General features: G+C 38.5%; 4 protein-coding genes across 4 annotated transcripts; 2 read left to right on the top strand and 2 right to left on the bottom strand.

Annotated features, from left to right (window-relative positions):
* Positions 1 to 30: 30 nt before the first annotated feature.
* Positions 31 to 15,557, top strand: LOC311504189 (receptor-type tyrosine-protein phosphatase H-like). The gene is made up of 24 exons (XM_084567195.1): positions 31 to 1,209; positions 1,983 to 2,085; positions 2,399 to 2,470; positions 2,839 to 3,093; positions 3,839 to 4,090; positions 4,414 to 4,668; positions 5,416 to 5,667; positions 5,991 to 6,245; positions 7,718 to 7,969; positions 9,454 to 9,705; positions 10,075 to 10,329; positions 10,676 to 10,927; positions 11,339 to 11,566; positions 11,781 to 12,044; positions 12,158 to 12,251; positions 12,335 to 12,385; positions 12,580 to 12,661; positions 12,822 to 12,912; positions 13,050 to 13,126; positions 13,334 to 13,468; positions 13,650 to 13,772; positions 13,947 to 14,107; positions 14,647 to 14,782; positions 15,395 to 15,557. The coding sequence occupies exons 1-24, from the start codon at positions 1,138 to 1,140 to the stop codon at positions 15,539 to 15,541; spliced, it is 4,116 nt and encodes a 1,371-aa protein (XP_084423321.1). The 5' UTR covers positions 31 to 1,137; the 3' UTR covers positions 15,542 to 15,557.
* A 33-nt stretch (positions 15,558 to 15,590) lies between these two features.
* On the bottom strand, positions 15,591 to 18,030 carry LOC311504201 (putative nuclease HARBI1). The gene is made up of 2 exons (XM_084567210.1): positions 16,953 to 18,030; positions 15,591 to 16,387 (listed from the first exon to the last, which is right to left on the bottom strand). The coding sequence occupies exons 1-2, from the start codon at positions 17,638 to 17,640 to the stop codon at positions 15,957 to 15,959; spliced, it is 1,119 nt and encodes a 372-aa protein (XP_084423336.1). The 5' UTR covers positions 17,641 to 18,030; the 3' UTR covers positions 15,591 to 15,956.
* Positions 18,031 to 18,517: 487 nt separating this feature from the next.
* Positions 18,518 to 20,504, bottom strand: pigp (phosphatidylinositol glycan anchor biosynthesis, class P). Its single transcript, XM_084567216.1, has 5 exons — positions 20,125 to 20,504; positions 19,952 to 20,036; positions 19,673 to 19,745; positions 19,410 to 19,528; positions 18,518 to 19,119 (listed from the first exon to the last, which is right to left on the bottom strand). The coding sequence occupies exons 2-5, from the start codon at positions 20,031 to 20,033 to the stop codon at positions 19,004 to 19,006; spliced, it is 390 nt and encodes a 129-aa protein (XP_084423342.1). The 5' UTR covers positions 20,034 to 20,036; positions 20,125 to 20,504; the 3' UTR covers positions 18,518 to 19,003.
* Positions 20,505 to 20,586: 82 nt separating this feature from the next.
* rexo4 (REX4 homolog, 3'-5' exonuclease) lies at positions 20,587 to 24,740 on the top strand. Its single transcript, XM_084567208.1, has 8 exons — positions 20,587 to 21,101; positions 21,199 to 21,530; positions 21,617 to 21,763; positions 22,811 to 23,004; positions 23,141 to 23,229; positions 23,322 to 23,396; positions 23,497 to 23,571; positions 23,691 to 24,740. Exons 1-8 carry the CDS (start codon positions 20,895 to 20,897, stop codon positions 23,835 to 23,837), a joined length of 1,266 nt encoding a protein of 421 aa, XP_084423334.1. The 5' UTR covers positions 20,587 to 20,894; the 3' UTR covers positions 23,838 to 24,740.
* Positions 24,741 to 27,534: the final 2,794 nt, after the last annotated feature.

The following is a 27,534-nucleotide window of genomic DNA, read 5'->3' as shown; positions in this document are numbered from 1 at the left end:
TGTAATTGTGTGTGAATGGTGACTAGATCCCTTTTCAAAAAGGCTATCCAACACACTCACTATCAAACACAGAAGCTCATTCTAGTTCTCCTGTAAGAGTGCAGTCATGTCCTATTAATAGATGAGAAAACTTTTATAATTTATAAATGCTCACTTCCTTGTTATTTTTCCATAGTGCACAACAGTAGACAACATTTTTTTTTTTTGACATGTCAGCGCTTTTATTGACCATCATATCTTATATGGGCCATAAACACTAGGCAGACTTTCTGTTCTGGTAAAAGTATATTGGTGATATTTTCTGATCACAGTTCCTTGTAGCGCTCAACCACAAGGAAGCTATATATATATATCACCCCCTACCATAGCAGTGCAAAGAAACCAAAAGCAAATCTTTTGTTCTGTGAAACGAACCCAGCTGAAGAGACTTTACAGTGATTTTACCATAAAAATCCTTATTTATTCTAATTATAAAATTCTTTACAAAACAAACCGCATATTAGGTGTTTAGAGGTGTGTATAAATGTGTATATGCTGTGAATGTTCTCTGTATATATGTTTTCATGTGAGGCTTCGTACAGACTGACAGATTTCCTTAAAGACAATAAAGAATCTACTACTTTTCTCGACTAGTATACGAAAGCTTTGCCAGTATTCAGAAATAAAAAAACAAATATTTTAATTACCCGTAATAAAGGGGCAGTCGCTAGCATGATACTGGCAGTGATAGCATGAAATTACAACTGGAAAGCATGTAAAGCAGGCCAGTATATTGATTGACGGACCTTTGACAAGCGGCACACTATGGCCGTTAATAAGGAAGTAACAGGCGGGGCAAAGGTTTCTGTGGTTGTACACGGCCAAAAAGGAGAAGCAGCTATTTACTTAGTCACTTGCCAATATGAGAAGGGACCAGAGGTTAGAAAAGGAGTACATGGTTAAGAATTAAAAGTCAACACCACTGGAATAAAGTTACTATTGGGCTGCACCAGCTTTGGAGAGAACCTGTGTTTTTCTTTTTGTCAGCAAACTAGTGGCAGTACTGAAAATAGCAAGTTGGACTTCGTCTTGGGGCAACAAAGGAATTTGACAAGTTCATAGAATGTTAGAATGTGTGTAGGTTAGTGATACTTGGCAATGATGAAAATTTTATCTTCCAAAACCAACTCAAAACACTTGCTGCTGTGTGTCTTCTTGAGCCAACTTTGGGTAAGTCTTTTTTTTAACCCTTCCCTTTGATCGTAATCAGATAGCCCTCAACAAAAGGAAACAGTCAAACAAACTGTCAAAACCACAAAGAGAGCTGAATGTGTTTTAAGTTAATCAAAATGAAGTGTAGACAATAGGATTACATTCTCTGAGTTTGTACGGAAAACTGCAAGAATTGCGCAACATCAAAACAATGGACTTTTTTAGATGGTGAAATATGAATTCAGTCATGCTCTGCAGCAGTTATCTATTCTCTCTCTCACTTCCTCGGAAAAAACAAAAGCATGAATGAGGAAATAACATGTAAAGGTAGTGGTATCTCAGAAACTTACTGTATATTATAGACAAGACGATGTAGCTGGGCACAATTCTTGTTACATTCTGTACTGTCCATCCATCCATCTTCTGTACCCGCTTATTCCTGTTAAGGGTCACGGGGGTCTGCTGGAGCCTATCCCAGCTGTCTATTCTGTACTGTATTTATCAGAAATTTTAATTAGAATTAGGACAAAAAATATAAAATACATTTTATTATAAAGCACAATGAGTTAAGTATAACACAGCATTTGCAAGATATTGAGACAGTTTCCGGACCATAATTTGCATTTGACATTCCCAGATGTTTCCTCAAGTTTCCTGTACTTCAATCATTTACTGTATACAAATGAGCAACTTTTTCTAACCCCCTGTCATGTCAGTTTAGTTCAATACGGAAGTAAACATTTGGGATTATTATTTTTTCTTCCCTAAAATGACTCTTTTTCTGTGTTTAGGGAGTAACTGACTCCACCACAACACCATCAAGCACAGCGACTACAGTAACACAGACAACAATAATCACTCCAACAACAGCGACAGTGACTCCAGCGAACTACGGTCTTTTGTCTTTGATTGAAGATGTGACACTATGGGTGCCAATCAGAAATGATAGTTTGTGTGGTATAAGTCAAAAGAAACTGTCAACTATTTGTCATTTCAAGCATTTCTGACAGTGACAAAATCATATGAACTGAACAAACCTTTTACCTGAATGACTGTTTTTGAGAAAATATAAAAATAGAATGAAACTTACAAAAAATCAACACACAAAAATATTATTATTTTTTAGAAATATAGTAAGTAAGTATAGATTCTGTTTTATTTTTATTTTTTCCACTGAAATAACAGTTTGTCCTCTGTCTTCTTTCAGTTCCAACAAATGTTGAGAATGTGAAGAAGATAGCAGTCCACAGCACTGTATCCAGTTTTAGGGCAGCAACAGGTAAGTGATTTCTGAATATTAACTGGTAAATTGATGTTTTACTTACAACACCCAATTCATGAAACAAACCAAAACTACTGTTTATTTGTAAATATGTGGTGAGATATAATGTATCATACAGACTGCTGTAGGCTTCAAGTTTTTCAGTAGCAGAAGGGTGTTATTTAAGATTTTTGACAGTGACAAAATAGTTTGAACTCAATAAAACTTTTTATCTCTATGACTGTTTTGGAGAAAATAGAATGAAACTTACAAAAAAACAACATACAAGAATATTAAATTATTGTTGTTTTTAAAAATAAAATAAGATTCTGTTTTAGTTTTAGTTTTTCTACTGAAATAACAGTTTGTCCTCTGTCTTCTTTCAGCTCCAGCAAATGTTGAGAATGTGGAGCAGATTGCACAAACTGAGACTAGTATAACTCTGAAATGGAAAAAGGTTAATGACACCTTGAATTACATCCTATGTTATAATGGCATAGATGAGGACATTGCATTAAAAGAGACACAAGAAGTCGTCTATGTGGTCTCTGGTCTGTATGCTGGGACAAACTACAGTTTCACTCTCATCACTAACTTTGACGGAGTCCACAGCACTGGATACAATTTTAGTGCAGTGACAGGTAGGTGATTTCTGAATATTAATTGGTAAATTAATATGAACACCCAATTCATCTGACAAACTAAAATGATTGTTCATTTGTAAATATCTGGTGAGATATAATGTGTCATACAAACTGCTGTAGGCTTTTCAGTAACAGAAGGGTGTTATTTAAGACTTTTGACAGTTACAAAATAGTTTGAACTAAATAAAACTTTATCTGTATGACTGTTTTGGAAAAAATATAAAAAATAGAATGAAACTTACAAAAAACAACATACAAAAATATGAAATTATTGTTGTTTTTAAAAATTAAGTAAGATTCTGTTGTATTGGGCGGCACAGTGGCAAGGTGGTTTGCGCTGATGCCTCACAGGAAAAAGGTCCCGGGTTCGAATCCATGGGCCGACTCGGCCTTTCTGTGTGGAGTTTGCATGTTCTCCCTATGTCTGCGTGGGTTCTCTCCGGGTACTCCAGCTTCCTCCCACCGTCCAAAGTCATGCTCATTAGGTTCATGGGTGATTCTAAATTGGCCATAGGTGTGCATGTGAGTGTGAATGGTTGTCTGTCTCTGTGTTAGCCCTGTGATAGATTGGCTACCTGTCCGGAGTGTACCCCACCTTTCACCCTATGACAGCTGGGATAGGCTTCAGCCTCCCCGCGAACCTTCACAGGACAAGGGGTTATAGAAGATGAATGAATGAATGATTCTGTTGTATTTTTAGTTTTTCTACTAAAATAACAGTTTGTCCTCTGTCTTCTTTTAGCTCCAACAAATGTTGAGAATGTGGAGCAGACTGCACAAACTGATACTAGTATAACTCTGAAATGGAAAAAGGTTAATGACACCTTGACTTACATCCTACGTTATAATGGCATGGACGAGAACATTACATTAGAAGAGACACGAGAAGTCTACGTGGTCTCTGGTCTGAATGCTCTGACAAACTACAGTTTCACTCTCATCACTGACTTTGACGGAGTCCACAGCACTGGATACAATTTTAGTGCCATGACAGGTAGGTTATTTCTGAATTCATCAGACAAACTAAAATGGCTGTTTATTTGTAAATATCTGGTGAGATCTAATGTATCACACAAACTGCTGTAGGCTTTTCAATAACAGAAGGGTGTTATTTAAGATTTTTGACAGTGACAAAATAGTTTGAACTGAATAAAACTTTTTATCTTTATGACTGTTTTGGAGAAAATATAAAAACAGAATGAAACTTACAAAAAACATACATGAATATTAAATTGTTGTTTTTAAAAATGAAGTAAGACTTTGTTTTTCTTCCAGTTTTTCTACTGAAATAACAGTTTGTCCTCTGTCTTCTTTCAGCTCCAGCAAATGTTGAGAATGTGGAGCAGATTGCACAAACTGAGACTAGTATAACTCTGAAATGGAAAAAGGTTAATGACACCTTGAATTACATCCTACGTTATAATGGCATAGACAAGGACATTGCATTAAAAGAGACACAAGAAGTCGTCTATGTGGTCTCTGGTCTGTATGCTGGGACAAACTACAGTTTCACTCTCATCACTAACTTTGACGGAGTCCACAGCACTGGATACAATTTTAGTGCAGTGACAGGTAGGTGATTTCTGAATATTAATTGGTAAATTAATATGAACACCTAATTCATCTGACAAACTAAAATGATTGTTCATTTGTAAATATCTGGTGAGATATAATGTGTCATACAAACTGCTGTAGGCTTTTCAGTAACAGAAGGGTGTTATTTAAGACTTTTGACAGTTACAAAATAGTTTGAACTAAATAAAACTTTATCTGTATGACTGTTTTGGAAAAAATATAAAAAATAGAATGAAACTTACAAAAAACAACATACAAAAATATGAAATTATTGTTGTTTTTAAAAATTAAGTAAGATTCTGTTGTATTGGGCGGCACAGTGGGGAGGTGGTTAGCGCTGATGCCTCACAGGAAAAAGGTCCCGGGTTCGAATCCATGGGCCGACTCGGCCTTTCTGTGTGGAGTTTGCATGTTCTCCCTATGTCTGCGTGGGTTCTCTCCGGGTACTCCAGCTTCCTCCCACCGTCCAAAGTCATGCTCATTAGGTTCATGGGTGATTCTAAATTAACCATAGGTGTGCATGTGAGTGTGAATGGTTGTCTGTCTCTCTGTGTTAGCCCTGTGATAGATTGGCTACCTGTCCGGAGTGTACCCCACCTTTCACCCTATGACAGCTGGGATAGGCTTCAGCCTCCCCGCGAACCTTCACAGGACAAGGGGTTATAGAAGATGAATGAATGAATGATTCTGTTGTATTTTTAGTTTTTCTACTAAAATAACAGTTTGTCCTCTGTCTTCTTTTAGCTCCAACAAATGTTGAGAATGTGGAGCAGACTGCACAAACTGATACTAGTATAACTCTGAAATGGAAAAAGGTTAATGACACCTTGACTTACATCCTACGTTATAATGGCATGGACGAGAACATTACATTAGAAGAGACACGAGAAGTCTACGTGGTCTCTGGTCTGAATGCTCTGACAAACTACAGTTTCACTCTCATCACTGACTTTGACGGAGTCCACAGCACTGGATACAATTTTAGTGCCATGACAGGTAGGTTATTTCTGAATTCATCAGACAAACTAAAATGGCTGTTTATTTGTAAATATCTGGTGAGATCAAATGTATCACACAAACTGCTGTAGGCTTTTCAGTAACAGAAGGGTGTTATTTAAGATTTTTGACAGTGACAAAATAGTTTGAACTGAATAAAACTTTTTATCTTTATGACTGTTTTGGAGAAAATATAAAAACAGAATGAAACTTACAAAAAACATACATGAATATTAAATTGTTGTTTTTAAAAATCAAGTAAGACTTTGTTTTTCTTCCAGTTTTTCTACTGAAATAACAGTTTGTCCTCTGTCTTCTTTCAGCTCCAGCAAATGTTGAGAATGTGGAGCAGATTGCACAAACTGAGACAAGTATAACTCTGAAATGGAAAAAGGTTAATGACACCTTGACTTACATCCTACGTTATAATGGCATAGATGAGGACATTACATTAGAAGAAACACAAGAAGTCGTCTATGTGGTCTCTGGTCTGTATGCTGGGACAAACTACAGTTTCACTCTCATCACTAACTTTGACGGAGTCCACAGCACTGGATACAATTTTAGTGCAGTGACAGGTAGGTGATTTCTGAATATTAATTGGTAAATTAATATGAACACCCAATTCATCTGACAAACTAAAATGATTGTTCATTTGTAAATATCTGGTGAGATATAATGTGTCATACAAACTGCTGTAGGCTTTTCAGTAAGAAGGGTGTTATTTAAGACTTTTGACAGTTACAAAATAGTTTGAACTAAATAAAACTTTATCTGTATGACTGCTTTGGAAAAAATATAAAAATAGAATGAAACTTACAAAAAACAACAACATACAACTAGATGACCACAAGCGATCCTAAAGGGGTCCATGCCATGGCGAAGTTGTCCCTGAGCGGGACGCAGAGGCATAAGTGACCAGTAGCACTCCCTATAGACCGTTTTGCACGAAACTTGGTGGGCTTGTAGGGAGTCATCCACAGATTATTAGTGTCAAATTTCAAGCAGCTTACTGTGGTGGTTTGTGAGATATAAACATGTAGTGGTTGTAGCGCCCCCTACAGCCCGAATTGCATAAAACTTGGCGTGATTGTACACAAGCATATCATAATGAGGGTTGCTAAGTTTCATAAGGATTGGGTTAATTCTTCAAAAGTTATAGGCCTTACAAATCTTTTGAAATGTTTCCGTGAAAACTGTAGCGCCACCTGTAGACGTAATGTCACACAACTTGATGAGCGTCTACACAATATTTTACAGATTGTGTATGCCAAATTTCATGAAGTTAGCTATTGCAGGTTTTGAGATATTGAAATGTTGCTTTTGTAGCACTCCCTAAAGACCAAAGGTCATAAAAGTTGGGGTGCTTGTACAGAATCATATTATTATCAATGATATGAAGTTTGATTAAATTTGGGTATATACTTCACATAATATTAGCTTTGGAGTTATACTGTTGCACGCCCACAAATTAATTGGCAATTATCTTTGTAATCAATAACCCTGCTAAAGTTCTTTTGAAGAATTTTCATTATCTTTGTCCATAAATGATATATGCCAAGTTTGGTGATAATTGGATGAACAGGCTAGGAGGAGCTGATTTTGCTTTGAGGTGCAATTTTTTCAAAATGGCAGAAAAAAATGGCAGGCGGAAATGGGTGTGGCCCTGTCCATTAGAACCAGGGCTATATAAGGAATCAGAGAATTTTGTTTCTAGGGCACACGGTTCTTGAGATATGAGCCAAAATGTAAATTGGCTTATTATAGCACCAGCTAGCTGCAGGCATGTGTATTGACACCTTGGCAAAGTGACATGCTTGGACTTCTACCAAGTTACCAGGTTTGATGACACTTTTAGCTAAGCAGAAGGAGACTTATCATTAGGCAAAGAAGAATAAAAATCGCAACAAAATCTATAAGGATCCTGCAGCGTTGTTGCATGGACCCCTAAAAATATTAAATTATTGTTGTTTTTAAAAATGAAGTAAGATTCTGTTTTATTTTTAGGTTTTTCTACTGAAATAACAGTTTCTCCTCTGTCTTCTTTTAGCTCCAACAAATGTTGAGAATGTGGAGCAGATTGCACAAACTGAGACTAGTGTAACTCTGAAATGGAAAAAGGTTAATGACACCTTGACTTACATCCTACGTTATAATGGAATGGACAAGTACATTACATTAGAAGGGGCACAAGAAGTCTATGTGGTCTCTGGTCTGTATGCTGGGACAAACTACAGTTTCACTCTCATCACTAACTTTGACGGAGTCCACAGCACTGGATACAATTTTAGTGCCATGACAGGTAGGTTATTTCTGAATTCATCAGACAAACTAAAATGGCTGTTTATTTGTAAATATCTGGTGAGATCTAATGTATCACACAAACTGCTGTAGGCTTTTCAGTAACAGAAGGGTGTTATTTAAGACTTTTGACAGTTACAAAATAGTTTGAAGTAAATAAAATTTTATCTGTATGCCTGCTTTGGAGAAAATGTTAAAACAGAATGACACTTACAAAAAACAACATACAACTACATGATCGCAAGCGATCCTAAAGGGGTCCATGCCATGGCAAAGTCATCCCAGAGCGGCATGCAGAGACATAAGTGACCAGTAGCGCCCCCTATAGACCGTATTGCACAAAACTTGGTGGGCTTGTAAGGAGTCATCCACAGATTAATAGTGTCAAATTTCAAGCGGTTTACTGTGGTGGTTTGTGAGATACTACAATGTAGTCGTTGTAGCGCCCCCTACTGCCCGAATTTCACGAAACTTGGCATGATTATAAGGATTGGGTGAATACCTCAAAAGTTATAGGCCTTAAAGTCATATGAAAGTTACTATGTCACGTGTAGCGCCCTCTGTAGACGTAATGTCACGCAATTTGATGGGCATCTACACAATATTTTACAGACTGTGTATGCCAAATTTCATGAAGTTAGCTATTTGAGTTTTTGAAATGTTGCCTTTGTAGCACCCCCTACAGACCCAAGGGTCACAAAAGTTGGGGTGCTTGTACAGAATCATATTATTATCAATGGTATGAAGTTTGATTAAGTTTGGGTATATATTTAACAAAATATTAGCTTTGGAAGTATAGGCCTACTGCGCCGCACCATAAGAATTAATTAGCCATTAACTTTGTAATCAGTGACCCTCCTAAAGTTCCTTTGAAGAATTTTCATTATCTTTGTCCATAAATGATATATGCCGAGTTTGGTGAGAATTGGATGAACATGCTAGGAAGAGCTGATTTTGCTAAGAGGTGCAATTTTTTCAAAATGGCGGAAAAAAATGGCAGGCGGAAATGGGTGTGGCCTAGTCCATTAGAACCAGGGCTATATAAGGAATCAGAGGGAGAAAGAATTTTGATTCTTGGCCACACGGTTCTCGAGATATGAGCCAAAATGTAAATTGGCTTATTATAGCGCCACCTAGCAGAGGGCATTTGTATTGACACCTTGGCAAAGTGACATGCTCAGATTTCTACCAAGTTACCAGGTTTGATGCCTTTCGCCCTTGCAGTTTATTCTGAGCACACACTTTTAGTCAAGCAGAAGGAGATTAATCATTAAGGCAAAGAAGATTAAAAATCGCAAGAAAATCAATAGGGATCCTGCAACGTTGTTGCATGGACCCCTAAAAATATTAAATTATTCTTGTTTTGTTGTTTTATTGTTCCTTCACAGGACAAGCATTTATAGAAGATGAATTAATGAATGAATGATTCTGTTGTATTTCTAGTTTTTCTACTGAAATAACAGTTTGTCCTCTGTCTTCTTTTAGCGCCAACAAATGTTGAGAATGTGGAGCAGATTGCACAAACTGAGACTAGTATAACTCTGAAATGGAAAAAGGTTAATGACACCTTGACTTACATCTTACGTTATAATGGCATGGAAAAGGCCATTACATTAGAAGAGACACAAGAAGTCTACGTGGTCTCTGGTCTGAATGCTATGACAAACTACAGTTTCACTCTCATCACTAACTTTGACGGAGTCCACAGCACTGGATACAATTTTAGTGCAGTGACAGGTAGGTTATTTCTGAATATTAATTGGTAAATCGATGTTTTACTTACAACACCCAATTCATCAGACAAACTAAAATGACTGTTCACTTGTAAATATCTGGTGAGATCTAATGTATCATACAAACTGCTGTAGGCTTTTCAGTAACAGAAAGGTGTTATTTAAGATTTTTGACAGTGACAAAATAGTTTGAACTGAATAAAACTTTTTTTTATCTTTATGACTGTTTTGGAGCAAATATAAAAATAGAATGAAACTTACAAAAAACATACATGAATACTAAATTATTGTTGTTTTTAAAAATGAAGTAAGATTCTGTTTTAGTTTTAGGTTTTTCTACTGAAATAACAGTTTGTCCTCTGTCTTCTTTCAGCTCCAACAAATGTTGAGAATGTGGAGCAGATAGCACAAACTGAGGCTAGTATAACTCTGAAATGGAAAAACGTTAATGGCATCTTGAATTACATCCTACGTTATAATGGCATAGACAAGGACATTGCATTAAAAGAGACACAAGAAGTCGTCTATGTGGTCTCTGGTCTGTATGCTGGGACAAACTACAGTTTCACTCTCATCACTGACTTTAACACAGTCCACAGCACTGGATACAATTTTAGTGCAGCGACAGGTAGGTTATTTCTGAATATTAATTAGTAAATTGATGTTTTACTTACAACACCCAATTCATCAGACAAACTAAAATGACTGTTTTTTTGTAAATATCTGGTGAGATATAATGTATCATGCAAACTGCTGTAGGTTTTTCAGTAATGGGTGTTATTTAAGATTTTTGACAAAATAGTTTGAACTGAATAAAACTTTTTACCTGTATGACTGTTTGAAAATAGAATGAAATTTACAAAAAACAACATACAAAAATATGAAATTATTGTTGTTTTTAAAAATGAAGTAAGATTCTGTTTTATATTTAGTTTTTCTACTGAAATAACAGTTTGTCCTCTGTCTTCTTTCAGCTCCAAAAAATGTTGAGAATGTGGAGCAGATTGCACGAAGTGAGACTAGTATAACTCTGAAATGGAAAATGGTTAATGACAGCTTGAATTACATCCTACGTTATAATGGCATGGACAAGAACATTACATTAGAAGGGGCACAAAAAGTCTTTGTGGTCTCTGGTCTGTATGGTGGGACATTATACAATTTCACTCTCATCGCTGTGGTTAACGGAGTCCACAGCACTGGATACAATTTTAGTGCAGTGACAAGTAGGTGATTTCTGAATATTAACTGGTAAACTGATGTTTTTCTTACAACACCCAAGTCATCAGACAAACTAAAATGATTGTTTATTTATAAATATCTGGTGAGATATAATTTATCATACAAACTGCTGCAGGCTTCAAGTTTTTCAATAACAGAAGGGTGTTATTTGCTAATAGTTTGAACTGAATAAATCTTTCTACCTGTATGATTTGTTCTGAGAAGATAAAACTTACAAAAAAACAACACACAAAAATATTAAATTATCATTGTTTTTGAAAATTAAGTAAGACTGTTTTAATCTTGTAAAATTGTTAAAGTTAATGTTCTATTGGTTGAATAACTTCAACAAATAAAAACTCTTAATAAGTAGTAACAAGTAGTTACTAACTATTATGTCATCCATTTCTTTTCAGCTATAAACTGTGCCACTGCAGACTGGCATGTTACTAACTCAACAATCCGTGGAATGGTTGAAGGCTTGTTCACGACTGCAACTGCCGCTAATGAATCACAAACTGTCCGTCCTGGAGATAGAAATGTGTTATTTATTGGACTTTACCCCGGTGCAACCTACGAGATTCATCTACAGTATGAAATGAATAACACCTTTTATACACAGTGTCGCCACAATCTAACACTCCGTAAGTATAAACCTGTCTCACCACAGCTGATACCCAAACAAATGTTTGTCTACATTTTCTACAGAAATAATATTGAGTACAAGCATATTTCACAGTCTAGTTTAAGATTAATGCTCTCAAGAATTTAGCTATAATAGTGGAATCTTTTGCATTTAATTATTTTAAATACTAATTCATCGATTGAGTGAGGCCTCCTTTCTTTTTTTTCCCCCAGGCGCTCCTGATTTAAGTGCTCACTGTGAGTACAGCGGTGGTGGCTACTCTATCGCCATTGTATTAAATGTAATGGATGGTGTGTGGACTTCTGTGGAAGTGAACGTGACTGGAAAAACTTACAAAAGTCCTAAAGGCAAGACACACCCATCGCTCATATTAAAGGGATTCCAACCTGCTAAAACATATGAAGTGTCAGTGACTTCACTTTCTGGGTCTGTAAGAAGTAATACGTTTGAGTTTGATTGTCCTTCTGATCCAAGGGGTGAGTAAAAGTCACCATGAAAAGCAAAATATAAAGATATGTCACTGTGATGCAAACAGGGACTGTTGTAAATAATTAGGTTTCAAAGCATTTCATTATTTTACTCCATGCAGGAGTCATTGCAGGCTCTGTATGTGCTGTAGTGCTATTTTGTATCCTGGTCTGTCTGGCTATCTTCATTTTCCTTAAAAGACCAGACATCATCAGGTTGGTCTAACACAAGTTATATATTCTCCCTGAACTTTTAGTCTGTTAGACTCATTTAGTGAAACTCTGATTTGTTCTCACAGCAGAAAAAAGTCATTCATTAGTGGATCCAAACAGTCTAATAAAGAGGCCAAGTAAGTGTGTGTTTCATCATTTCTTCATAGTGTTGTCCGTCACATTGTAGTAATTTTTTTTTATTATATTTTGTATTAAAATGCACAACCACATAGGAAATATGTACTGCATCTAAAATGAATTTAAATCCTGATTGCTGTTCATTTTATTGTTCCATCGTGTATACAAAGTGATATGAATTCTTGTTTTTCAGAGCCATATCTGCAGCAAAGTTTCCAGACCACTTCAATCAGCTGAGTTTGGATGAGAACAGAGGTTTCAGCCAGGAATATGAGGTGCAGAAATTGAATTATATCTTTCTCTCTTCCACGTGTTCTTATTTTCCTGACAAAGCTCGACAAAGCTGTGTGTGCACAGTTGGGGTATTGCTTCATTTGTTTTCATGTTGGCTTTGTCTTAATGTCACGGCACGTCACTTGCCAACTTGTAACATAGGACCTCAGCACTGTCGGCACGGACCAGACACGAAGGGCAGCTCTTCTACCTGAGAACAAAGTGAAAAATCGTTTCACCAATGTCCTGCCATGTAAGTCTGTCCTCTCACTGTTGGACCACACTACAAACATTCCATACTACAACTCATGAAGTGGTCCAGATCTACTTAATCATCTGTGGTTATTTAAGCAATGTCTACTTTGCAGTTAAACCATCTTCTTTTTCTAGATGACTGGTGTCGGGTGAAGCTAACCTCATCAGATCCTAGTGGGACTTCAGACTACATTAATGCCAATTACATGCCAGTACGTTTTACTTTATATTTTTGTAACTATAACACAGCAAACTTACAAAAATCTTAATTCAAACTGTCCTTAAGCGAGAAAGGACAGGTTAAATAAACCTGAAACTTCGATAAAATATCTATACATGTGATTTAATTTTTTATTCTATACTGACCAACGTTAGACATATAATAAATGCATACATTAACAGTGTCTACTGCTTCTCAGGGGTACAACAGCAACAGGGAATACATTGCCACTCAAGGTCCTCTGCCTTCCACAGTCAACGATTTCTGGAGAATGGTCTGGGAACAAAAAGTGACTGGCATCGTGATGGTAACCAACTGCATTGAAGGAGGACGGGTAAGGCTTTAAGCCTTTGGAAAATTTTTAACATGTTTTATGGACGAATTTTATGGGAAATTTAAAATCTAGAGATGCATTGTAGTTTGTGTGCTGATCTGATTTGTCCTCATTCCACACAAAACACTATACAGATCAAGGATTTTTTTTAATTGTTAATTTTCTTGTTTCACTTTCGTAGACCAAGTGTGAACAGTACTGGCCCACAGACAGCCAACCTTGCCTCTGTGGAGAGTTGGTGGTCCACAGCAGATATGAGCAACAGCAGGCAAACTGGACACTGAGAGAATTTAGAGTGAAACATGTACGAAACATCTCTGATTTTTTAAAAGTGTAAATAATATTAACATGTTACCATATCTCCAAGGCAGAAAAAACAAACATAAATATATTGCTGTAACGGACACATATTTGCTCTCAATGAAGAAAACAGAGTACCTACAGTAACTGAACTGCTCAGTATGAACCCTCTTCACAGAAAAACACATCACAAGAACGCACAGTGAAACATTTCCACTTCACTGCCTGGCCCGACCATGGAGTCCCCCAGTGCACTGAAGTCCTGATCCAATTCAGAGGACTGGTGAGACAGCACATCGAGAAAGAAGGGTCTGGATCACCAACTGTGGTTCACTGCAGGTACAGAATAACTGTTTTCTTTCAATATGGGATCCAGGGAGAGAAAAATACACATTGGCATGGTGCCTTCATATGAAAACTAGCTTCAGATAACAAAAATGTCAAAAACTGTTTTATTAGCTAGCTAGAACACAAATACTGTTTATGACGCAATCGCGCTCTTGTTAGAATACAGTTAACAAAGAATGACAGTATCTAAAACAGGTGTACTATACATAAAAGAGACTGCTTAATATTATATTGAATTGTTTCTTTCTGTTAAAAGTTCTAGGTATGGAACATATTGTCGGCATATAGGCACAATAAAACAACGGGTTTTGTGTGCCACAGTAAACTGTGTTGAATTATGGGACATTGGTTAGCTCTAAATACCACTTAAAAGCATCAAGTGCATAACGTGCGGGTTAAGTGTGTGTGTTTTTGTAACTCCTGCTCAAGAGGCAGTGCTCTGAGGTCAGGTGTCGACCGTTTCTACACAAAATTAAAAACCATCAGGAGTATCCCGTGATAACACTTGTGCTGTGTTGTTTCTCTTTTAGCGCTGGAGTGGGGAGGACAGGCACTATAATTGCCCTGGATGTACTGCTTCAGCAGCTGCAGAATCAACAAGCTGTGGGGATCAACGCCTTTGTGCACAAGATGAGACTGAATCGACCACACATGGTGCAGACAGAGGTAAAAGTTCTATTCATCAGAGCAGCCACTTCCTTTTTAAGTACAGCTCCGCTTCCTTTTAGTTGGTGATGCTGGGGCATTTGCAAGCTATGCTCCGATGTCTATGTGACTGCTCAATTTTATTCTTTCATCTCTACAAGAGGGGTCTGAAAATGTCTTTTCTACTGCCCTATTTAAATCTCCACACAAGTCAGTCTGTCTGAATTTAAGATTTAAAATGAAATCGTATTGTCCTTATTTTCAAGTCCTTGTATAAACATCTCAATCATTTTGAAACTTCAGTTAGTTAAATATAAACCAACCACGTGAGGCGGCCATAAATAGCCCCACTACAGGGAAAGGGTTTGCATGTAGGTAAACTATAACCTTACTTTTTGTTCAGTGAATAAAAACCACACTGTACCTTTGTTTCTATGTACATTTACATTTTTTCCGCTATTGAATTTCAAGTGCAAACACGAGTGCCTACTCAGCAAACACTGACGCATTACCCTTTCAATAGAAATTCTGCATACAAAGAAGTCTGATTGCAATGCGTACATAGATTATATAAACACAAGGTATTTTTTTACATTTCAAATGACCTACAATTTTTGTGCCACTTCTTTTCAGTCCCAGTATGTTTTCCTGCACCAGTGCATCATGGACCGTCTGCAGCCAAAAGAGATACCTGAGGAGAATCTGTATGAGAACGTGGACATGATATATGTCAACGCCACTGCACTCAGAGAGTTTCACAAAAACAAGATAGATAACTAGTGTCAAACCTGCACTCAATCCTTTAAGCACTTAATCAAAAACTGCATGTTGTATTTTATTCTATTACAATGATTTACATTTTATCTATTTATTGTACACAAATGGCACACCTGAGATATTATTTAACTTTTACATCTTGATCCTACCAAATGTGTACGATTACTGTAATTATATGAGAAAAGATGACCAAAGAATGTTTTAATATTACATTTATTAACAATAACAGATGCAGGTAGAAAACAATTCTTTGTACAAAAAATAAAAATATTTTGTTTAAAACAAATAGCAGAACGTGCTTCTACCAAGTCTGTAAATGAAATGCAGTAAGTTGTCAAATAATGTACTATTTTCAAACTAACTGTGCATAAATTTATCAGTGTAAACTGGGTGTTGGTTCCAGTGTGTATTCTTAGCGTCAGTGATCTTCCTCTGTGATGTTACTTCGTTGATTGTCCTGATTATTAGAAACAACAGAGAAGTGACTGTCGATCAGTTCCTGTCTGGCTTTGACAGCTTCGGGGTTGATCTCTACTGGCACCGAATGCTGCTTGGCAGGAGGCAGCGGCTCAATTTTACCAACTGCAGGCGGAGGGGGGACAGAGAACTTTTTGGCGATGTTGTGAAGTACACAGCATGCCTTGATAGTATTAGACTGTTTGTTCAGAGAGCCTTCTTGTGCAAAACCAAGTTGCATCAGGCACTTGAAACGCCTCTTCATGGAGCCAACCGTTGTCTGCATGACATTGTTGATCTTTGCGTGGGCCTCGTTGAAGCGGATCTCGCTGTCGTTTGCAGGTTCAGACACAGGAGTCAAGACATGTTTGCTCAAGTGGTAACCTTTACCCCCTTAAAAAGAAACACGAGAGACCACAGTTAATGCAGCATCACGGGGGAACATTCAAATGTTAATTTCAAAGACTGCATTTTAATACTGAAGAATGTTATCAACTGGCCTTGTCAAACAGTGAGTCATCTGTATCCTAGTACTGCATTGAATACTGTTTTTCATACCTACACTGAATGCAGGACTGTTGCATTAGAATGCAAATGTACCTAATAAACTGGCAAGGGGCTGTCTTTATAAAGTATATTGGGTAGAATGACGGCATTGTCAGACCACAAGAAACCAACATTAGACTTTACTCCCTGGGTATCTAGAATTTGTGAGTATGTAATGTGACCTTTGACTGTCCATTAGCTTTTCCAGAGATTTCACCTATACTTCAAATGCTGGTTGCTTTGGCAACTAAGTAAATTCAGTCTGCTGAAGGTGTGAGACATGGTTGAGGCTGTGGAAAAACCTAGTGATTTGAAATCTGGACCGGAAATCTGTTATTGGTGCCACTGAGTACTGAGAGTTATGGATTTCTGTGCTTGTGTCCACTGGAATGAATCTTTTTGAATATCTCACCAACAACCCAGAAAGGGCCGTGCAGTTCCTCCTCCATCTCCCTCCCCTTGGTAGAAGAGTCCCACATGTCCTGCTCATACGTGCTGCCCACACAGCACTTCTCAGCGCTCAGTATGTTGCCCTCGTTGTCGCATATGATCTGGCTGACCACCGACGTGTAGCCCTGGGCGTTGACGAAAGACCTGAACGCGTCCTTCTCATAGGGAGACACTCTGGTCCTGAAGTGGGCTGGAGCCAGGACCCCCAGAACACCTGGGATCCCGCAGAGTTTCTCTATCTTCGCGGCCACCTTGATTCTAGTCTTTGTGGTCAGGGGGAATGATATGAACTGGTCGGACAAACCTGCTATGACACCGGAAACCGTGCCAATAATAGTGGTGAGGCAGTCCATCTGACTCAGCCCGAATCTCTTCAGGATGTCGGCGGAGGAGACTCCGTGTGCGTAATAGTTGAGCGCCACCATGACCATCGAGTCCACGGGCAGCGCCAGATCCTTCAAGTCGTCTTTCTTCATGCGGATGCCCACGGCGTCTGTGATGAACTCCATGCACGGTCTGGTGAGGTGGAACATCTGAAACAAAGTGTCGTCGTCGAAATCGTCGAAACAGCTTCGAGTCCCCTCTTCTGCCTCTCCATGTTTGAGGAGCTCGTCCTGAACCGCAAGCCATATCGGCATAGCGAATGCCATCTGGTTACTACTGTAGTGTGTTTAAATATGTGTTTCTATCTGGGTCCACCAAAAACGTGCAGCAGCGGTGACGACTAATAACCCGCTGGAACATGAATGGGCTAAAGTTTAGCATCCAAGATGATACTGTTGTTTAGCCGCTAAACACTGTCTTCTTCTGTATTTGGTGAAGCAGACTAAGCGCTGCATTGGTGCATTGCTGCCCCCTGCTGCTTGTTATCCGCCATTACAACAGCTCCCTATGTTTTGTAGTGTAGTCCACCACTGCGCAGATATTCCCGAATTTATTTATTTATTATTCCAGTTTTCCAGGATGACTATAGGAGCTGCAGTAGCAAGTAGCCTGAATGTTTGATTTAGCTATGAGTTATCGCCATCCAGAGGACAGAAATACTCACTACATGCCAATGTTACTATATTTCAATAAAAGTGGGAAGTTAAACTTTTTATACATAATGGAAATACTTTGAATCTTTGTCGTTTGTGTGTACTATACAGATTAGTTCACAATTGCACTCTACACTAACATCCATTTTCCTTGCTAATTCGTACACCATATGCTAATTTGTACATTTTTGCTTATACTATTTTTTTTTATTTTACTAGATTTTATTTTACTTATTTTTATTTTATCTGTGGTTCCTAAGAGTGTTTCTTATGTGCAACTAAGCTACTGTGACCAAGCAGTTTCCCTTGTGGATGAATAAAGTTTATCTAAGTCTAAAAAACTTCTCCAGTCTGATCTTTCCTTTCTCACATTCCATCACATAATATTCTTGAAATTAGCACAAACCCTCGACTTTGGTATCTTTGGAATCTCTATGAACCGAAGGGAGCTTTGATTTCTTTTGGGAATTAGCATGCTTCAATAATTGAATAAACCTGTATGCCTGGGATCTTGATTACCTTTTGTCACAACCCTAATTCTGATTTATGCTGAACTATAAGTTTGAACCTCCCCCTTATAATTTAAATATCATGAATAGGAGGTACAGTATGGTTCATTTATTTCTTATGATAATGGCATCAAATGTTAAGTCCTTGCACAAAATATAGATAAAAGCATTGTTACGGTTTCTTACTCATGCAACTAAACCAAGCGTTACAGAGATAAAATATAAACACAACATATTTATTGTATAAAATAAGTTTCTTTGACAATCACATCCTGATGTTGTTACATCACACTCAGAATATTATTAACACACAATACATCCGTTTGCCCAATAAGGACATGTAAAGGATCACAAAAAGTCAAACCATTCAGGATATCTTTTTATAAATAAAGTATAATAAATCTTTCATGAACAAAATGTAAACAGCGACACCAGAATAAATCCCCAGGAGCTTCACTTCTCATCTGTCACGGCTGGGGTGATAAATAGAACATCTTATTGACTTCACTAATGGAGACATCCTTCAGGCGCAGTATTCCGCCCTTACGGCTGCTTTCAGTCCTCTGGCCCTGTGCGTACACATCTGCAAAAGGAAGGGCACATTTAAGGGTGACAGAAAGTCCAGCGCTCCATGACAAAATCTTTTCATTTCAGTGTTTGCTCATGTCTTAATATTTGGTACATTATGTCATATCATCGTCTAAACTGCTTTTCCGTTGTGATTCCTATTTGAAACAATTTTTTTCGAGAAGAAGTAGCGCTGATCACTCTACTGGCCGGTGTGGCGGTGGTATTATCAGTAGTCAGTGTGGTACTAATTTCACTTGAATATAAAATTTTAATGTTACAGTAGGCATTTGATGACGTCCTCACCTGTGATGTTGTCCACAGAGTCGAGCGGGGCTGTGTTGTTCATGTTCACTCCAAACAAAAGCACCGCAATGATCGTTAAGGTGACCAGTAGATAGATTGGCAATGCAAGGGCCCAATACCTACACGGGAAATACACAAGAAAAATGTTTCATTAAGAGGAACACATGGTACACATACTTCCCTGACTCATGCATTTATTTATGAATCATGAGAGGGAACTCATTACTGGATAATTAGTATCAGATTAGAGCTATTCTACTTACTTTTGAGGCCAGTAGGTGAGCCCTATTGAATGAAGCCACTCCTCTGGTATGAATGCCCAGATGCAATACAGAACTGTAGAGAAAGGAGAGGAATACACAGACAAGGCTGAGAGGCTGGTTTGAAAACCACACCCAAAATAAGAATTTGTTTTATTTAAAGTTACGTTTTGATTGACAGTATTTTGGTACACCTGAATGTATACACCTGTTTGTTTTGATATAATTTTCAATAATTTATACTTTGACTGAGAAGAGAGAAAATAGCAGTGATCAACTTACTCAAGCCAAACTGTGAGCCAAGGTAAAGGACAAACCCATAAATAGCTCTCTCGGGAAGAGGAGAGGGGGAGTTTTCCACCATGATCTGAAATTAAAATAAATAAATAAAACAGGAACATGAGGAAGCGTAATGAAAAAAGAATGAAACCTTAAGACCCAAAGTAGTTACATACCTATAAAAGTCTATGTGTTCAGTTCGTTGAGCAGGTTCTGATTAAGATTTTTGTAAACCGAGCTTTCTTGATTTAACGTTAATTACAGAGATGAAATATAAACGCGACGTATTTATTCTAAGTGTAAATAAAGCTGTCTGTTAACACACAAGCTGCTTCTTTTAACAAATATACTACAGCCATTAAACTGCCACAGTATCAACAGCTCAAAACACGGTCCCACGTGATATTCAGTACGATGTGAAACGTTGCGAAAACAATTAGTTCTGCATATGGAGAAATATGCTAAACAAACCACAGAACAAAACATTTTACATATTGTGAGATTATAAAATATTATTTCTATCTATGCTTGTGACAAAGCACAGCACAGCACAGGGTTTGACTGTTCAGTCCGCGACTGAGCGGAAACATCAACATGTAACGATGTAATGTGTTTTTGACGGACATATATGACCGATGCACATCTCGGAAATACACATTGCAGCATGGCTACGGAGTACATGAAGTCGACGACTGAGCGTTTTTATCCGCACTTAAGGAAAACATAAGCAAAAATAATTTGCACTTGTGTGTTTACAGAGTAAAAATACTCCAATACTCTGGAGAAGCATTTTTTTTGGAGAGACAAAACGGATCTTTATGTTTTTAAGTGGTACTTGGCATCCAAGTGACAGAGCCCTGAGCATCCAGCGTGGCTGAAGAAGACTGCTTGAAGAATTCACACGCCTTGACAAATGACACAGAACATTTAAACAGAAGTGTCCATAATGTCTAAAGCGGCGGCAAAGAAACCCCACAATCACCCAGCAACACGCCAGCCCCCATTTAAAGGGAAAAGCAACAAAATAAAGAAGAAGAACAGGAAAAAACAGAAACGGAAGACGTTCATCAAGGAAAAAGTGTCTAAAGCTCAGAAAACTGCACCTCCAGAAGATGCCCAACAGTTCTCAGCCAACTGGAAAACCTTACAAGCGGTTTGTAAGCTGTTTCATTTCTCCAGTTTGTCTAATATGCATATTTGTATTTGCCAATACCTGAAGATAACCCTCAACTTTGCTAAACCTTTCACAGATTTTAAAGGCCAGTGAACCAGAGAAGAAGAAGCCTGTGACGCCGAAACATCAGAACGGTGTCGTGGCCAAAAAAGCAACAGAAAAATCTTCTAAAAAGGATTCCAAGGACAATGCAGTCCCCAGCCATACAGACACAGAGAAAAAGGTGAAGCATAACACTGCACCTAACAGTGGACTCCCCAAGGGGACTCTGAAGAACCCGAAAGTGCCAGCTGCGCCGGAGTCGAGGCAGTCTGCTGCTCCAAAAAGAAAAGGGAGTAGTGCAAAGTCGAACAGCTCACAAGCAGCCAAGAAACAAAAGTCTGTGGTTGAAGAGACGAAACCTACAGAGTATGTATATATATCAATGATTTCTTTCCATGTTTGGGTCAACAATAGTAATGGCTGCTAACCTCATGTTGTACGTGCATTTATAGAGAGGACCTTTGGTTTGATGACGTTGACCCGGATGACATTGAGGCAGCGGTGGGAGCAGAGGCTGCAGAGATCATGAGGAAGAAGCAGGGCATACACAAGACCAATAACACAGAGAGCACCCTGGTCAAAGAGAAAGCCTTTGAAGGGTAGGTAAAGAGATTGAAGATTTCAAGATTCTTTATTGTCAAATCTCTGTAACAATGCGACATCATTACCAGTAATGAAATTCTTGGTGCTTTGAGCCCACGTGACTTCGCAGAATGAAAAAAGATATGTGGCAAAATAAGATAAATACATAGAAAAAGAATGAAGTGGAATTGTGCGTGTGTGTGGCAATTTAGCTGTTCAGTAGCCTGATGGCTTGTGGATAAAAACAGTCCCTTAACCTGCTGGTTCGAGTGCTCTGGAACCGCCTGCCAGACGGTAGGAGTGTAAATAGTCTATAGCTGTGGCGGCTGGGGTCAGTACAGTACACATCCAGTTTCTTGTTTGAACCGCACAGCTTTGCTCCAAGAGAGAATTCAGAATGCAACAATCATGCAAGATTAACATTAAATAAACAAATCTGACCTCCAAAATTATGTTACTTCAGTGCCAACTGCTCACTGTCAGTTACTAATAAATCAGATTTGGCTTCAAGGCAATGCTGCCAATCTTTTTTCTAAAAAAGTTCGGTTTTTTTTATAAGTCCACACTGTTTATTCTAATACTTTACTACATGAACAACATGTTCATTGCTTTGAACTATTTTCTGTGGCATGTCAAAGTGGTTTAAATTGATGCTACAGCTGCTGCAGTACCGTATGATCAAATCTCTTGATGGGGATACAGATGTTTACACTTCATGCTTAAGTAGTAGTGTTCCTATATCCCTAACTCAAGAATCCACTCACTGTTACTGGAAAAAGCATGTATTTGTTTGTGATTTATTTTGTGGCTATACAGCTTGTAAACAACAAGGTCAGTTCCATATAGTCTTCAGCCTTTATTACAGGTTAAAATGATTGATGGTGTAGAAAAGTGATGTGTAAACCCTGGTTAGATATTGTAAATGCCAAGAGGGTTAGGTTTTGTTGTTTTATTTGAGATGAAGAAGGGCGACTGCAAAAACTGAGACAATGGAGAGGCACCGCTCCTCGGGTCAGTTGAAACTGTAGTGAAGACTCTCTTCATGTTTGTATTCACCAACCCAGCATCACCAGAGTCGTGGCCATTGATTGCGAGATGGTGGGAGTCGGTCCTGGTGGAGAGGACAGCATCTTGGCGCGTGTGTCCCTTGTAAACCAGTTTGGGAAATGCATCTATGACAAATATGTGAAACCAACAGAGAAGGTTACAGACCACAGAACAGCTGTCAGTGGTATCCGACCAGAGGACATCAAAGACGGTGAGTCATAAAGTTTAATTGTAATGAATCATTGTATTGCTACTAATTATAATGATTGCCAAGCATGGGGGTTATATAAATGTGTGTTTTCTTTAAAAAAAAAAAAATATTATCATGCTTGTTTTTTTAACTGCAGGTGAGGATATAAAGACTGTGCAGATGGAAGTTGCCAAAATCCTACAAGGGAGAATAGTTGTTGGACATGCCATACACAATGACCTAAAGGTAGCCTGGATAAACTATCTAGGAAGCAACAAAGACATTTTAAACTAAATATGAGCACTAGTAAACTAACTTTAAACAAACTCCTGTTTCAGATTCTGCTCTTGGATCATCCAAAAAAGAAAATTCGGGACACTCAGAAGTACAAACCTTTTAGGAAGGCTGTAAAGGTAAATATTTAATAGAATCCCCAAAAAAACAAATGAGGTAGCCTGAAAAATGGTCTTATCATGAATTTTAGGTGCTAATGAGATGATTTTCTTCTTTTAGAGCAGTCGACCGTCGCTGAAAGCCCTCTGTAGGGAAATCCTCAACGTGAATGTCCAACAGGGTGAACATTCATCTGTAAGTTGTCATTTAAATAAAATAATGGGAACATGCACAAATGCTTTAAACACCTGTATATTAGTGGCCAACATTACAAAACTGATTGATTGCTGCCACTTTCCTTCTGCGTTATCCAGGTCCAAGACGCTCAGGCCACCATGAGGCTGTACACACTGGTGAAAAAACAGTGGGAAGCTGAGATCAAAACCCATCAGAAAAACAAAGACTCAGAAAAGAAGAGTCAGAGAAAGCCAAAGATTCCCAAGAACAAGGGCAAGAACTGAAGATATTTTGAATTTAAATCTACAACAGACCATCTCCTCATCAGAGCGCACCTGACTGAAATTATCAGAGGTTTGAATTAGTTTCGAGAAGGAGAAAACCCCAAGTGTCCTTTCAACAATTATAATAGCAGCAGAAATTAAACATGGAGGGAAAATGTGTTTTTTGACTGGTGGTGACTGCGTAAGCCTGAGTCCCTCAGAGTTGTTTATCAAGGCTTTGGAACACTTTAGTGCTCAGTCAGGATTCTTCTGCAGTGACCTTTTAAGAATCATTTCTTCTTAAATATTTCAAGACGTTATTACCCAATATGTTTCACATCCAACTTCCTCTACTTATGAGAACTACCGCTTATTTTTGTGCTATCTCGTGACCTGGTAATGATTCCCGTTGTTTGTTTAATTTGTTTGGAAAAAGTATGAATAAAACGTGAGAAATTCTTTCCATACGTTTGTGTTCCAATTATTGTTTAAGACTTTTTGCCAGCTCCAGAATTGAAAGTTATGTGTTTTTTGTCTTTAACTTCTCTCTCTTAAAAGCAGAGGATTCACTGTTGGAATATGGAATATTTGGCGGCACAGTGGTGAGGTGGTTAACACTGATGCCTCACAGCAAGAAGATTCTTGGTTCGGACCCATCGCCTGACTGGGGCCTTTCTGTGTGGAGTTTGCATGTTCTCCCTGTGTCTGTGTGGGTTCTCTCTGGGTACTCTGGCTTCCTCCCACCATCCAAAGACATGCTTGTTAGGTTAATTGGTGATTCTAAATTGGCTGTGGTGTGTGAATGGTTGTCTTTTCTCCTTGTGTTAGCCCTGCGATAGACTGTCGACCTGGACTCTTGCCCGATGACGGCTGGGATAGCCTCCAGCCGTGCTCCTCCAGAGGACAAGCCATTACAGAAATTGAATGAATGAATATGGAATACCTAACATTGTTTTGTTGAATGTTTATGCTCATGTAATTTGCTGAGCTTTGAAGAGGTTTGGTACTATGGCATGTCTTTACTTACAACTTGTAATCACAATTGATTCTTTTCCATTTCTTGGCATATTTTCCATATAAACCATAGGGATGATCTAAGCCAGACTTGTCTGTTGGATTGGGGTTCTCATGGTTGCATAGTCTTGAATGAATGCCTTTAGTTCCAGTGACAAAATGAGGGATATATTGTAGGCTCCCCGTGTGGCTTCAGTATGACAGTGTGATTTGTTGTCTCTGTTGTGACATAGGTAGGAGTCTGGTGGAGAGGACAATATTTTGGCCCTTGTGAACTGGTTTGAGACCTATGTAGATGTCAAATAAGTGACGCCCACAGAGAAGATAATGGACTACAGAACAGCTGTCAACGATGGTGTGTTGTGCCAAAACAAACCATTAGAACAGCAGTGATAATTAAAAGATGTTCATTTACCGCCTTCGACAGGTGTCCCCCAGAGTTGTTTTTCTTTGTGAAACTTGAGGAATGGGCATCTTATGGTCGGAGCATTGAAAACCAGGCAGCAGGCAAAGGTTGGGACCAAGATGTGCTGACTCCTGACATTTTGCCATATGTGAAAGGTGCCAGGCCAGTGTGGGGATACTCACAAGTGACTGACTGAGCTCCTCCATGTTGGAGTCTTCCCTGAGGTGTGCAAAGGGTCACCTATATGCAACTGTGAGTCGCTGGGGGTAGGACTTTGACTGTGGTGTGTGTTTTTGCATCAAGGATCACTTGAGGGTATCTGGCAGTCTTGGAACTCTGAGTGGAGTCCCGGAAAGTGAAGATTACATAGTTCCTCTCAAAGACGACAGTGATGAAGAAACCTGGAGGGAGGTGATTAAGAGGAATGGCTTATCTGACCTGAACCAAAATGCCGTTTTGTAGTTGGACTTCTTTGCTAGCCCTGGATAGTCCATAACTAAAGGCATGTTCAAGCAAAAGGTAGATCATAAGTGTACTTGGTACCAGAACATTTTAGCCAAAGGTTGTTTATTAAGTTTGTGGTCATATCGTCAGATCTGTGACCCAATGGGTTGGACACTCGAATAAAGAGAGGAGCAGAGCTGTCATCTGGCCACCAACTGGTGGTAAGGTGGATCGGTTGGTGGGAACTGCTGCCAGACAGTCCTGGTTAACCCAAATGTGTAATGAAGGTGGACTGGGAATGTCAGAAGAACTCCAGAAGATCTGATCATGCCTCCCAACGATGTTCAGGGACATAGAATGCATGCTTGGCTGGCCCAGGGGTCTCTGCAAGCATCTGACAGGTGCAGAAATATCCTAAATCTCTACCGTGAATATTTATGCTCAAGTTTTCTGTAATTTGCTGTGGTTGGTACTATTATATATACTAACTTGGTACTATGATATGTCTCTTGCAACTTGTAATCATATTTGATGCTTTTTAGATGAAAGACTACAGCACAACTGCCAGTGGTGTCCCACCAGAGGACCTCAGAATGGTGAGTCATTAAATTAGCTGTTCCCATTTCCCAGTGTGATTATACACGTAGTCAGAGCCACGTGCAAATCATTCAGCATCCAGCTCCCTTTTCTGAATGCTCTTGAGAACTCTTGTCCACAGGCACAGATTGCGTGGTTGTAGTCTCTTGTGTCCTGGTTTATAAAATTCCTTGTTGCTGGCTAATTTGGATGGTTGAAAAGGCATGAATAAAATATGTAAGATGCCTTTTCTCTGCAGCCGTAGTTTTTGACAGAGACAGAAATTAAACTATTAAAGTTCAATATTGCCTTAAAACTTACTTCTCTAAACAGCAGAGGACTGATGGTTGACCTATGGAATACCCCAAGTCTCTTTGAATCTTGTTGCAAACTTAATACTACTCACACTAGTCAGATCTTTTGCAACTTGTGATTGCAGATCATTTTAATTTCTTGCATATTAACCTTAAAGTTTGACTTGTCATTGCTCTTTGGGCTAGGGTTCTGTGTGTGTTTTTTACGCTTCAGTTTCAGTGCAGCGAGGGATTTAGGCTCCTCGTGTGCCCCCAGTATGTCAGTGTGATTTGCAGCCTCTGTCATATGGCAGAAATTAAACTCACACCCTTGGTCGGAACAGTCCCCGCCTCTAAATGACACTATTAAGTTATGGACCCAGGATGCCTTGGACAAACTTTCTCTCTTAATCTTTTTCTGACAAGAACAAAAGAGATAAGAAGTATTAGCTCTCTTTTTTCTTCAAATGCTATGTTTTTTATTTCTGACTTAAGTCTCAAAAACAATTGTACCCTACCTGGGTTGTTAAATGTAAACCCTAACATTTCTGAAAGTTAGTCAACTGGTTATGATTATTTTAGTTAAATTCAGTATCACCTGACACAGGAGATTGAAATGTTAAGAGAAATAATTTGTTTGGTGTTTTTAATTTTGTGTGTTTGTCTCTGCTATGTTGATGGAGTAATGAATTTAGGCTTCCCTGGTAGCAGCAGTTTGTCAGTGTGATTTGCTACGCAGGGAGTGATGCACTCTGTGCCGTACATTGCTGAAATGAAACCAACGCCCTTGGTCTGAAGCTTCCAGGCTCTAAATTAGGTCCTGTATGGAGCTCAGACAGATGCCGCGAAGGCCTCGGGCAGAACACAAGAATTTCTTTCCAACATACACTAGGTATGTTGGAATGAAGGAATGGCCTCATTTGCTGACACAAATTGGAGGTTTTCTGGATAAGGAGTTCTGTAAAGTTATATTATGATCTTGTGT

Source organism: Chelon labrosus, assembly GCF_963514085.1.
Source record: "Chelon labrosus genome assembly, chromosome: 19".
Classification (NCBI taxonomy): domain Eukaryota; kingdom Metazoa; phylum Chordata; class Actinopteri; order Mugiliformes; family Mugilidae; genus Chelon; species Chelon labrosus.
The sequence above is the reverse complement of the archived record's forward strand: the minus strand, read 5'-3'. Positions and strand labels throughout refer to the sequence as shown.